The following is a 14,302-nucleotide window of genomic DNA, read 5'->3' on the forward strand; positions in this document are numbered from 1 at the left end:
GTGGTCATTTCAACCACTGACTTTCTCCCTGGATATTTATATCTTCCAAGATACATCAGTCTCTGCTCTGAAATATACTATTGCTGAATTCTTGCATTGCTACTTCAGAGGACACTGAAGAACAAAAAAGCTCATAGGGGGCTCTTCTTTTTTGACACTTTTTCTAGGTCAGGATATCCTCAGGCTGTTCTTGTCCCTTAGTATCTGGGTTATGAGCACTTTACTAGCACTTATACTTGAATCACAGTAGCGTGTAACTGCTGTAGTATGCAACTAATTCTTCTGTTTTGTTTTTGGTCCACGGCTTACTGTAGTAACACAGTATTTAAAGTCTTCAGTGTACTGTCCTTATAAGCATAAAAGAAACCGTTTAATAGCCGTCTTAAAAAGAGAGAACCATTACATTGCCTTTTAACAATGAAGCACATTTTTAAAGTGAAAATTTTAAATTCCTTCCTTGGTTGCATACACCTGTAACAGCAGCCCTCTAAGCAACCTTCTAAAGACAAAAGGAAACGAGACCTTTTTTCAGTTTGGCATAAATGCACCTGTGTTTGCTGTGACATCAACAGCAAAGCTTACGCAGTCAACCCACAATTGGTGAAAGAGTTGGATGTAAAACGCTGGAAGAGAACACAAAAAGAGTGCTAATTTCGGTTACACTAGCAAATCAAAAGAAAACAGTTGTTACATCAAATGTGCCTTGTGTTCCTGGAACGTGTGAAACTCCAAAGGGTGTTGTAAAGAAAAATGGTATTGCTGTATTCTGCTGAAAAGGACAGAGGGTCTCTTTGAAGTATACTGCAATACATAAGAACCCACCTGAACACACACAAAAAAAAACGCTTTGCAAAATGCAACTTTAGAATTAATGTGCAGAATGTAATGTTAAGGCCAAACAGGGCTATTGGACGAACACAGGTGAACTGGCATTGGACAGAAGTTTGAGAAGGTTATAAATATCAACAGTTAAGAACAGATACTTTATTCCTAAATCCTAGAATAAAAGGGTGTTTTAAAACTTCTCAATGGAAAATAAAACTGAATATTCATGTGCTGAAACAAGTGGTTGATCAACTTCTTAATTCCTTTTACTGACAGGGAATTCAAAACAGTCCATAATGGGTAAGCACAGTATGTCATTTCATAATGAGAACGATTCAAAATCGCCAAAAATGTACAAACAAAAACCTAACCAACTGAGTAAGCTATCAATGGAATGAACTAAAAGGCCATCACGTAAAAACCTGGCTTCTGCCCCAAAGTGCATACTCCTAAGTGATGAGGCAAATAAAGCTCAAAAATGGACAAGAAGGTTGGCCAGTGGAAGAGAAGGACAAGGGCAGCGCTAATAGGATTGCACAGTGACTGGACCCACGGGAAGGAGGCTCTTGAGGAACTCCACCAGGATGTCAACAATTTTCATCCCACCATCAACCTCAGCCTTGACCAGTCCACACAAGACATCCACTTCTTGGACACTACAGTGCAAATAAGCAATGGTCACATAAACACCACCCTATACCAGAAACCTACTGACCGCTATACTTACCTACATGCCTCCAGCTTTCACCCAGACCACATCACACGATCTGTTATCTACAGCCAAGCTCTAAGATACAACCGCATTTGCTACAGTCCCTCAAACAAACACCTACAGGAGCTCTATCAAGCATTCTCCCAACTACAATACGCACCTGCTGAAGTGAAGAAACAGATTGACAGAGCCAGAAGGATACCCAGAAGTCCCCTACCACAGGACAGGCCCAACAAAGAAAATAACAGAACGCCACTAGCCGTCACCTTCAGCCCTCAACTAAAACCTCTCCAGCGCATCAGCAGCAGCAGTGCATTAGTTGGGGATTGGCCCTGTTTTGAGCAGGGGGTTGGACTAGATGATCTCCTGGGGTCCCTTCCAGCCCTAATATCCTGATAATATGAAGGAACTACAACCTATCCTGAAGGACGATCCCTCACTCTCACAGACCTTGGGAGACAGGCCAGTCCTTGCTTACAGACAGCCCCCCAACCTGAAGCAAATACACACCAGCAACTACACACCACACAACCCAGGAACCAATCCCTGCAACAAATCCCGGTGCCAACTCTTTCTGCATATCTATTCAAGGGACACCATCATAGGACCTAACCACATCAGTCACACCATCAGGGGCTCGTTCACCTGCACATCTATCAATGTGATATATGCTTTCATGTGCCAGCAATGCCTCCTTGCCATGTACATTGGCCAAACCAGACAGTCTCTATGCAAAAGAATAAATGGACACAAATCTGACACCAGGAATTGTAACATTCAAAAACCAGTGGGAGAGCACTTCAATCTCCCTGGACACTCAAAAACAGACTTAAAATTGGCAATTCTTCAACAAAAAAACTTCAAAAACAGACTCCAACGAGACACTGCAGAACTGGAATTCATTTGCACACTGTACACCATCAGATTAGGCCTGAATAAAGACTGGGAGTGGATGGTCTCTACAAAAAGTAATTTTCCCTCTGCTGATACTCACACCTTCTTGTCAACTGCTGGAAATGGGCCACCTTGATTGCATTGGCCCCGTTTGCACTACAAAAGTCATTTTCCCTCCCTTGGTATTCACCCCTTCTTCTCAACTTTTGAGAATAGGCCACTTGCACCTTAATTGAATTGGCTCGTTAGCACCCACTTGGTAATGCAACTCCCATCTTTTCATGTACTGTAATATATATTCTTTTTACTGTATTTTTCACTCCATTCATCTGATGAAGTGGGTTTTAGCTCACGAAAGCTTATAAATGTGTTATAAATAAATGTGTTAGTCTCTACGGTGCCACAAGGACACCTTGTTGATTTTGCTGATACAGACTAACATGAAGAGACTAACTCTGAAACAGTTACTCAGTAACTCATTTTCTTTTTTACAATGAGGATGGCACTAAACTTTACTGTTTAGGTTACCTTGTTCTTGTGAGCTAGAACCTTGGCAGTCATGACGTTCCAATTTTAACCTCAATCCACATAAAAGATTTGTTTGACATAAGACGTAAAATGCAAATGATTGTCCACTCACACTGCAGCTGTCGTCGTAGATACATGGTGGAGATTGTGCATGACTGGAGAACAGCGTTAATAAGTATATGGCAGAAGAGAAATATGGCATCCTGGAGCAATAGATTGTGCAAAAACATCATGTATCATAACCAGCACATAATTCCAAGACCACCTAAAATAGTCTCAAGGATTTGAGAGCCACTTTGACATGTGAAACCAATTCCTCCTCTAACTCTAGCAAGCAAAATTGTGTTTTAAGCCTGGAAACTCGTTTCATTTTAGGAAGCTATTGAGACTTCGCAGCTGAAATTCCAACCTGCAGTTTCTGTCATAGGAAGCTAGGATGTTAAATCTAAGGCTTAGTTCACACTAAAGTTTTGCCATCATACTTAGGTAAGCTAGGAGTGGGTGGAAGGGTGGGTGGGGAGAAATCACACTTACTTTCTCCCCTCCCAGCGGACTTAGCTGTGCTAGAAAAAAAAAACAGTTTAAATCCAACTGTGCTGAGAGCAGCACTTCTGTCAACATAGGCAATGTAGTTCATGGAGATGGTGTTACTATGCTATCAAACTCCTCCTGTCTGCTAATGGTGCACCTACACTAGGGGACCCTGCTGGTGTAGCTATACCAGCAAATCATTTGCCATGTAGACAAGCCTTTAGCAATGGTGTGGTCCCAAAATGTGTATCTGTCAGGGTGGATTGATTTAAATCGTAATTTAAATTAGCAAATAGGAAGCCTTGATTTAAATTATCTATTGTAATCTTAACTTGGCATTTGTACTTTTTAGTTATTTTCCTAAATTGGTTGGTGCCATTTGGCATTACATTTTGCTAATCAGGAGGATAAACTGTTATATTCTTACACATTTAAGCAATTATATAGCTTAATATGCATTTATTCAGATTCTTAATTTTTACATTTTTTTCATTTTAGAAAATGGCAAAAGATGCATTTCTTATTTACGATATATATTTTTTTTACTTGTGATTTGTGTCAGGGTGCCTTTGGAAATTGGAATTCAATTAAATGCACAAAAACATCATTTTAAAATTGTTAACTAAAACTACCTTAAATGTGCTGGTTACATTAAAGAAAAGTTTATCAAAACATGTTTTTCATTTAAAACCAACTTACTAAACAAAGGAAATATCTGTAGTTGGTGAATTTAACTTTCTGGTTACCTTGTCCTTCAAGATTTTAGAACTAGTAGATCTCATTCTTTCACACGTAGTTTTCCTGATTAGATTAGATTAGAAGTGGAAAACTGGTTTTTCTGCTTTTTCACCTCTCAATGTGTTTCTCAACTTGGGTGAACTAGTAGTTGAACTGAACTAGTTGAATAAACTAAAATGAAAATATTCTCTCTGTACTTTCAGAAGAAGCTACTGCTGTTCAAAGCTGCTTTAGCACTTCAGAAACTCTGGTTCCACATGCTTAACCAATGAATTCCATAAGTTTAGTGGAGTGACTTTCTTAAAATATTGGCAGCAAATATGAACTGCTTAATATTTTTTTGTTTACTATACTTTTTAAATCTGTTTTTATCCACCCTGATATCTCTGCAGGACTCTGTGGGGAGGCTAAAGTACTATCAAGTATTCTGAGTAAAGTACTGTCTTCCTATCAGAACTGAATTGTCAGCTGGTATCGGATTGTTCAGGCCTGTCTTTTGTTCTGTTCCATTTCTGCCATAAGCAACTGGTTCCATTGTATGTGTTTTCCAGTCAAGTGAGACCAGTCTTTCAATTACTAAACTTACTGCATGATCTGTTATAAAAGTGGGTAATAAAAAAACAAGTTTCCTGTCTCTGCAGAGCATATTTATCTCTGTTGTAATATGTTACTTCTGAATATAGTTAAATTCAGTAGATGAAGGGGATTATTATAGCTTTCAGAAAGAACTCCATATATAGTAATATAGAAATGGTGAGGTTAGTTTTAAATGAGATTTCATTGCCCTTCAGTGTGTCGTTCCTTTTTCTGCAGAGATACCAGGCCTTTATCATCTACCTCATACAACCTATGGGCATGAGGAAAATATTTTTCTACTGATAATTCTACCTACTTATTTTCCTCAAAGATTGGATTTGCAAGGCTAAATTTAAAATTTTTTCACATGTAGAAAGGTCAATAGAAAAAGGTCAGTATGCTACTTTCACTGTAGAAATAGATTTCTTGAAAATTTACTGTTTCTTAAAGTTTTATGTTCTACAAACCTGGGTCCTGCTTCTGCAAGGACTTATGTTTGTGCTTTACTTCACACACTTCAGGTAGCTCCATTGAAGACAATAGGATTGCTTTCACTGCATAAAATTAAACTCATTTGTAAGCCTTAGCAGTATTATGGCCCACGTTTAGTTTTCACCAGATTCACGTCGGATTGCAGATATTGTCACAAGATGTCATAAATAATCTGACTTGTGTCTCATCTAAGAAAGATGGGTGGGGCATAAAAGTAATTAAATCAAACACATGAAGGAATGACAAGCACAATTTGCAAAAGTGCATATTTTTTTAAGAGTCCTGAATATAAGTGACACTTGAGTTAGAGGATAGTCTCTTATAAGGAACTTCCAGAATGCTGTATGATTAGATCCATTTCATAAATGAATTCTTGTTGCTCTGAAACATAAAGAGCATTTTATTTATTTATTTATTTATTTTTTCAACTGCACATATTCAAGAAACCTACTCCGTGCTGATTAGGCCACAGCTGGAGTATTGTGTCCAGTTCTGGGCACCACGTTTCAGGAAAGAGGTGGACAACCTGGAGAAAATCCAGAGGAGAGCAACAAAAATGATTAAAGGTCTAGAAAGCATGCTTATAGAATATCAGGGTTGGAAGGGACCTCAGGAGGTCATCTAGTCCAACCCCCTGCTCAAAGCAGGACCAATCCCCAATCTTTGCCCCAGATCCCAAATGGCCCCCTCAAGGATTGAACTCACTACTTTGGGTTTAGCAGGCCAATGCTCAAACCGCTGAGCTGTCCCTCCTCCCCCCTGCCCCCCATTTGCTGAGAGAAGATTGAAAAAATTGTGTGTGTTTACTCAGGAGGTGAGTTGACGTAACAGTTTTCAAGAGTATATAAAAGATTGTTAGGAGGGAGGAAAAATTGTTCTCCCCTCCCCGCACACAGTCCCTAGGTACCCCCTGCTGGCACCCTGACCTACCACCCCTCCCCCATGCATTCCCTAGCTACCCCCTGCCCGCACATAGCCCCTAGCTACCCTCTGCCTGTACCCTGAGTGGTTTTCAAACTTTTTGAGCTGAGTCCCTGCTTTGTTATATTTTTTGGTTGCATCCCTCCACAACTCAGGCAAGTGGGTGGCCTGCTGAGGTGAGTCAGGGGGTGGAGGTAGCATTCCCTCCCTGGACCCCGCTGTGTGGAGCTGGCTGAGCCCCCTCTTCCCCCCCCCCCCCCAAAAAAAAAAAGGAAGTCTAACTACACTTATCCCCAAGGGTCGTCCCCCCCCAGCCTGGAGCCCAGAGTTCCCCCACACACCCGCTAGGCCCTGGAGTTTTAGAGCATGTTGAGAGGGGCCTCAGCAAGAAAAAGGTTGAGGACCCCTGGTCTAGAGATAATACTTAGTCCTACCATGAATGCAGGGGATTGGACTAGATGACCTCTCAGGTCCCTTCCAGTCCTACATTTCTATGATTCTGTGTGCAAGTGTCTTCCTAGTTTGCTCAGAGAAGTATTGTGAATTCATGCATAATGACCAGATTTGCACATGCAAATAGGGAGTTGTGTGTAGCTGGTCATTTGCATATGAGCATACAATTCATATGAGTTGCCAAAATTGTGTGTGTGTGAGAGAGAGTGCGAGGAGATATAAAGTAACCAAATACTTCTTAGATACTGAAGAGCAACAGTCGAAAAGACATAGCTTCTTGTGTTCTTTTGATTATATAGGTATTTACCATAAATTCTTATATGAAATAGCAATCTGTTTGTACTTTCTTTGTTACTAAACTACTGTATTTTAAATACAACAGACATTACGTTTTTTCTAAGTCAGGAAGAATTGATGGTGATAGCTATTAATTAAGTTTTAATATCTTCTTATAGCAAGCATTTTGTGTATCCAATATAAAAATCTAAATATTACAATTTAATCAGCTTTTGGTAAATACAGTTTCAGACTAGTATTTTGGTTGTACAAAGGTTAATGAGGAATGCAAACTGGTGACCCATATTAAACCCAATTCCTAAAATTCATGTGACTTTCTATTATTTTTATAAAGAAATATGTTTAGATAAGTAGGAAAATGTTAAACTCCATGTCTAGCACTTGAGTTTCTGAAATTGTAAGTACAGTCGTACTTCACACAGTCAACTTAAAATCTGGTCAGTTTAAAAAAAAAAATGAATGAAGTAGTTTCATCTCTCTCTCATCCTTTTGTACTTTTACAATTACATCTTCCCATTTAAAAAAAAAAATTCTTTGTTGCTCAGTCAAAAAATTCACAGGTGCAGTAGGGAAATTTTCTAACTGAAACAAAACATGAAACTCTTGTACACAAAATGCTACCAGGTTCAGAAGTGAACAGACCTAGTTCTCTAATCTTTGTTAGATTAATCTTAGATTTTACTTACATTAATAGTAGTTAAAAATATGCAGACTATCGACTTAAAAGTGTTGTATGGTAGGTGTCATTTTTTACTCTGATTTCTTAGTGGTTGACTTTGATTCATCCCATAGCATGGTACAAAGGTTGAATTATTAAGTTTTTAAAGTCTAATGACTCAAGCACAAAATATTAGATTCATGAGCTGATATGGTCATTAATTTAACTAATGTCCAGACATGGAATTCTTTAGAAAAATAAGTGTAATTGAATGCTGTTTTCCTCATGCATAGAAAAAGAGTGATTTCCTGGGGTTTAAATATATTCCTATCTGTGAATCATCTGTTTGATTTATTAAACCTTTTTTCATTCTAGGTCAGAGATACAAATTTACCGACTTACCGAGACTGCAATAAAAATCCTCCATTCCCCACATTTTTTGCTGATGGAGAAGAAGAGCTACCAGAAGACTTGTACGATCAGGAAGTTTTCCAGTTCACGGATCCCTCTGTCACATATGTTTAGTGGTATTGACATCTTTAAGAATGTGCTCATTATTTCTGTGAACTTTACAATGCTGAACAATTACAAACCCAGAAACTGCACTCTAGCTGAATGACCTGAACGCATCAAACATTGTTGGGTTTGTTTTTTTTTCAGGTAGCAAGATTTACTTGTTCCAAAACCATATTAAAACAGTGGGTGGTGGTAAGTTGGTGTGTCTGAGGGAAGGGTTGCAAAGTAATGGATATATTGCTGACTTATCTTTTTACATTATAAAATTGCCTCTTGTAACTTTTTCCCTTTCACAGACTGCCAAGATTTATATTTCTTTAAATCCATTGTCTTGGAATTATGTGCATCAGTTACATGATTGATGAAGTTGAGACTATTAACAGAACAAAATGTGTAGTTATTTTTTCCCCTGAGGGATATGTACTGATTAACTTGGACTAAACAGAAAATAAAATTTATTAAATATCCCATTTAGCCATCTGGGGACATAAATGGACTGTTTAGGACTTTACAAAGAATGGACTTGAAAATGTTGAGTAGAACGGGGCAGGAGAGGGGGGAAGAATTCTAACTCTCTCTTCTCAGGCCTAACACCAGAGGCAATTGCCCCGAAGTGCCTCTGGAGCTGTAATGTTTTTCACCTTTCATTTCCCTTTCTTCATCAAAGTGCCTTTCCTCTTTATTTTAATGCTATGCGTTTAGAGCAACAGTTATACAATATAAGTTTCCTAGAGGAAAGAATGAGACTAGCAGTGTCTGTCTGGTAAGAGTTGTGGCAGTGCTGGCTGGCTAGAAAGGCTAGACATTTTCAGTAATGTGGACACAAGGACTACAGTTGCTGCCTATTTGTCCCCTTCAGTGGTAGCTTGTTCTGATAACTTCACGAAAATGTCCCTCGCATACTGTCTCTGGAGAAATATGTCCCCTTCAATTGTCTTCATATCTGAGATTTTATATGGTTATGGAAGACCTTTGGGCCTGCCCTAGTCATCTTCGTCATTTAACAAAAATGAGCCGAGTGTGAGGGGTCTGTTGTACAATTAATTTCTCCCTATCACTCCTATCTTCTACCCAAGTATTCTTTTATAATGGTCAAAGTGCAAGTACTCTCCCTTTGGCTTTCTCTACCTTCCGTAAGTTATTTACTGTTTAAAGGCCTGATTCTTTTAACCATTACTTTACTTGCATGAACGTTTCCTTTGAAGTCCATAGGACTAATCACAAGCGTAAAATTAAGTATGTGCCTATCTGTTTGCTGAATTAGCACCTAATTGCCTACCACGTACTTTGCATGGTATAAGATTTTCATTCACATGTAATGTTGGGGAGGAGTGCATCCCTAGGTAAAGTCCCGTTTTATGTCTACAGTTCATGTAATGCTTGTCAGGAAATCCATCCATTAATTTTGTGCAGCTTCATGACAAAAGTTGATGTACTTTAAAATGTATTTTATATTTTACTAAACGATTTACCGAAACCTTGAGAACAAATATGTATGCCCATTCCAGAGGTGAGGTCCCTATTTAAAAGCAATCCTATTTAAAAGCAATATTCATGGAGTTAGTTATCTTAGTTTATCCCTGAAATTTACTGAAGGTAGTTTGAAATTGTTGTTCTAATCTCTTGGATACAGTATACCTTTTACACACATTAGATATTCACAGGGGACATAGTAGTTTGGGAAGGATAATGTTGATATACTTAGTGCACACAATACAGAACTGTGAATTGGTAATATCTATGTTGTTACCACATAGCTTGGTTTAATCTCAGCAAGTATCTCTAAGTATAAGTAAATAGGGATATTGCATAACTCTCTCCCTTTACCTCTTCAAAAATAAAGATCAGGTCAGTCACCAATGCTCATATATCATAAACCTTAGAAGTACATTGCTAAGAAGTTAGCACTAGCCCTTTCCATAAGTCACGTATTCCAATTGGTTTTTTTAAGTGTCCATGAGAAAGTGGAATGTTGTAATCTGATGCACTGAATGGTCCTACTAATACTTGCAGTTTAGCCTCCTGCTGGCAACAATGATACTGTTTCCTGATGATAAACCCTTCAATGTTTGACCTGATGAACCTCCAAGTTTTTATAACATCTTAATTTTATTTTTATTTTTATTGCTCTGTGAATATAATGTAAATTAAAGGCGTATCTGAAAGACAGCCATTCATGTCTTTTTGTGCAACTATATTTGCAGTGGTTAATACTGTGCAGCTGCACATATAGAATGAAAGTAAAGAAACCAATCAAATGTAGCTTAACATTAATAAACTTTTCATAATAAAGAAGGGGAATTTGTCATCTAATCTTTCAAGTGTAAAATGATATGTAAGTGGAATGGGAGATTTGATATGTCTATCTACATTTCATAAAGTCTAGATTCATAGATTGCAAGGTCAGAAGGGACAAGTGTGATCAACTAGTCTGCCCTCCTGTATAAAGCAGACTGTAGGGACTTCCCTGAATTAAAAGTTCTAGAAGTACAAGTTTTTAGAAGAGGCATTCGTAGTAGGGGGGAAAATACAACCTACCTCTTCAAGAGAGTGACTTGGTTTCAAAGTTAGCAAGTTTAGTTAAGGCAATCAGGGTGAGGGACAGGGGAGGACAGAGGCAATTGTGGACTGAAAGTCGACCTATGGTGTGCGTACGCCTTCTGTGAATCATTTGAAAAGTAAGAAAATGGGGAAATCCACTCCCCAAAAATGGTTTAACTGGGCCAATAAGCATAAGAAAACTTCAAAATATACAATGAATTTTGCATATGAGGTGGTGCTGAGGTCCACATCCAGGACATCTGGGGAAACAGTTCTGTGAACTGTGTCTCAGTATTATAGCAGCTCTGGGATATCAAAGGAATGTGAAAGGTGCAAATGACCAAGAAATTGAAGAAGGGCCATGAGGACCCTGGGACAAAGCAACAAGAAAGTGTGTGTGAGCTGTTGTCTGAGAAAATGACAGGCTGAGAGGAAAAAGCTCTGTGATAAAATAGAAGGTGGTGCCATTTATCACTGAACCATTTTTGTGTACCTAGCTGGCTTAACTTTTCAGAGTGTAAAACAAGCTATGTCATACAAAACCACTACTTTTGTTTGAATGATTTTCTTTCTGTTCTCAATAAATCTTGTCTTGGGCTATTCTGGGAAATATTCAGAGAAACTCCACCTTGGGTTCTCACCTAAAAGGACATGGACCATGAGGTCCTGTCCCATAAGCTGAGTCAAGTATGGAAATGTTTTCTGATGGATGCTGCGAGAGGCGCTGAAGACTTTGAGAATCAAGTCAAAGCAGGTACAAGTAAAAAGGTTTTTTTTTTAAAAAAGTAGATCAGTAGAAAGTGTGATGGTGACATCTGTGCAATTAATTAGACCAGGAACATAGTAATTGTCATACCTGATCTGACCTGCCATGTTTCATCTAGTCCAGTATCCTGTCTGACAGTGGCCAACACCAGCTGCTTCAAGGTTTTAAAAAAAACTTTCAGTAGATAATTATGGGATATGCTTCACCCAGGGAAAATTTTCTCCAAACCCCAAATATTTAGAGATTGGCTTATATCCCAAAACATAAAGGTTTATGTCCCTTCCAAAGCTCTTGGGTTTGTTTGGATTTTTTTTTTAATATTTACTTTTCTAACAGTGGATATTCTTATTAATTTATCTTGTCCTGTGTTTGAATCCTGAAAGGCCCCTGGCCTCAGTGAAATCTTGTGCAACTGAGTCCCACAGATTAATTGTTCATTGTTTGAAAAAATCTATTTATTTGCCACTTCTTTCATTTTATTGAATGTCCCCTACTTTTTGCATTATGAGAACAAATAGAAGTTCAAAATCTACATCCTCTGCAGAATTCATTATTATATAAGTGGATGATAGGCCACTCATCCATACACTCTAGGAAATGAGATTTTAGTTTGAGAACCCACTAAACTCCTGTTGTATTTGTAAGGGAGGAACTTCCTTTTTTTTCCAGATCTTATGTGTAGTGATCTATAGAATGATGGTTTAATGTTGTCATCGTTGATACAATACCTACTAATTAATTCCATAATATCTCAAATTTTCCTGATTAGAAACTGGGTTTGTAGAAAGGAAAGGATTAAGTCTGAGAAACTATATGGAGAATTAAGAGTATTTAAAGCATTTAAGACGCAGACCCCTTGACGGTGAAAAGTCAGTTTGAAGAGGTTTTGTTGATAGGTTGAAACCACAAAAGTTTGTCATGATGATGATGATTTTTGTTTTTAAATAATAAATGTGATTAGTGACCAATGATGTCAAAGATGCAGTGCCAGTAAATACCAGGATAAATATTTAGGGTGGAGTTATCAAAAGGGTCCAAGCAAGTTAGGTGTCTAACGCATAGGGTGGGATTTTCAAAAGCACCTAGGTTTATAAATGGAAATGTCAAGGTGAAATGAGTGTTTTCAAGACTAACCCAACCAAAATGTACCATACTCTAGCTAAGCAACCTGACTCCAACAATAGCAAGTGAAATATAGGTAGCTTGCTAATTAAAATGAATTAACCAATGTGTTTTTTACCCGAGATATCCTATTATGGATGAAGAGGGGAAAGGGGTTCCTATAATCTCTTCCCCCATGTTACCTGGGAGAACATATCTGCTGGATGTGAGTTTTAATATAATTTAACAAAAAATATAGGATTGTAAAAGGAATGACCGCATCTTTATCTGTGACTACTGTCTCCATGAATTAATACAGATGCTTAAAAATATTAACAGCTCATAAATAAATAGGTGACGAGGTGTGGAAGGCAGTTTCCTATAAAATCCAATTCTAGATCTAAAAATATTGCTATCACCAAACAATTACCAGTTCACCAAATTGATGAGTTGAACAAACAAAAGTGCCTGCTCTGTTTTTCTCCAGAAGTGCAGAAATACGTTTAAATTGCTCTGTTTTGTGACAAACAAGCTGGTTTTGCTTTCTTTCTGGAATGGGCGGAGGGCAGGGGGAGTGAGTCAAACACTTCCCTGTCTCATGCTTATGATACATACAATAGGGAATATCAAAATACAGCAGCCTAAGGGTGCACCACATCTTGCAGGGGTAAGGAGAAAGCAGCAGACGGTTAGTCTGTGTGTTGAGGAAGGATAGAATCAAGGAATCCTAACGGTCTCTATGCTGTAAATGCACTTTCCTTCCTGCTCCCCCTCTGTACGCTAACTGGGCTGATAACTCAGGAATGCTGTCTACAACCCTTCCTCACAGTGCTTGAAACAACGCAGGAGTCCTCGTTGCAAGTGCTTCACCCCTCTCCCTCCCATAGAGCAAGGCAAGGAGTCCTGGCTGCCTGAGTCTCTCTTTGCATCAACATCGCCCTCCAACCCTCTGCAGCTTCTCTGCACTTACTTTCAAAAGAAGTATCTCTGGCTTGCTTAGCTGTTGCAGAATGAAGAGAGGATTTGCCTCGTGCTGCATCGCTCCGTGTGCAACTGTGATAATCTGGGGGGCAGAATGTTTTATCCACCTTCCTGTATATTCAGTTGACGTGTAAGTGGCTTATCAATTTATATTTAAATAACGGATTCTTCTCCGGGGGGAGTAGGTATTAAGGATTCGTTTTATAACCATAATAGAAGGGTCTGACTAGCACAGGAACACAATCCAAAATAAGTTTTAAAGACCTCAATGTTCCCACTGCAATGGATCAACAAAAGAGTTACAGCTTGTGTTACTTGGGCACAGCGTTCCTTCCTCCTTTCCATAAACACTATGGGCTTGTGTACATGGGAATTTTAAACTGGATCAAATTGAGTTAATCCCATTTGAAAACATTTGTGTACATGTGACACATCCCATACCTGTGCAGTAACTCCTCATTTATCAGGAACTCTGGGGTCCTCTTACAAAGTGAAGAAGGTTTCTTTTGAATTGTATTAGTTTGATATTTTGTTCATATGCACAGAGTAGCTGCTCACCAATTTCTGCATGCCTCCAATGGCTATACCACAGTGCTTTGCAGATCAAACTGATAAAGCAAATCTGGAACATAGGTCTGACCACCCCAACCACCCTTAGCAACATGAAAGCAGATACAATACACTGGAATCCAAATGCACCCAGCATCCTTCATATATGCAGACCACTTACCATCTCTGAGCTTCCCCCAAAGAATGGGAAGAGTCTCAGGGA

General features: G+C 38.6%; 1 protein-coding gene across 4 annotated transcripts in view; it reads left to right on the forward strand.

Moving 5' to 3' along the window:
- MRPL3 (mitochondrial ribosomal protein L3) overlaps positions 1–10,436 on the forward strand; it is a 62,247-nt gene extending 51,811 nt beyond the window's left edge. For 2 of the 4 annotated variants that reach the window (XR_012157485.1, XM_073333246.1), the window contains one exon: positions 5,042–5,115. Coding sequence is in view for 2 of the 4 variants with exons in the window: in XM_073333246.1 (XP_073189347.1) it covers positions 5,042–5,107 (66 nt within the window). In the remaining 2 variants the exon portion in view is untranslated. Of the gene's footprint in view, positions 1–5,041; positions 5,116–8,000 lie in introns of those variants that run through there. The other 2 variants (XR_012157484.1, XM_073333245.1) reach the window with 2 other exon arrangements.
- Positions 10,437–14,302: the final 3,866 nt, after the last annotated feature.

Source organism: Lepidochelys kempii, chromosome 2 (genome assembly GCF_965140265.1).
Source record: "Lepidochelys kempii isolate rLepKem1 chromosome 2, rLepKem1.hap2, whole genome shotgun sequence".
In the NCBI taxonomy this organism is placed as follows: domain Eukaryota; kingdom Metazoa; phylum Chordata; order Testudines; family Cheloniidae; genus Lepidochelys; species Lepidochelys kempii.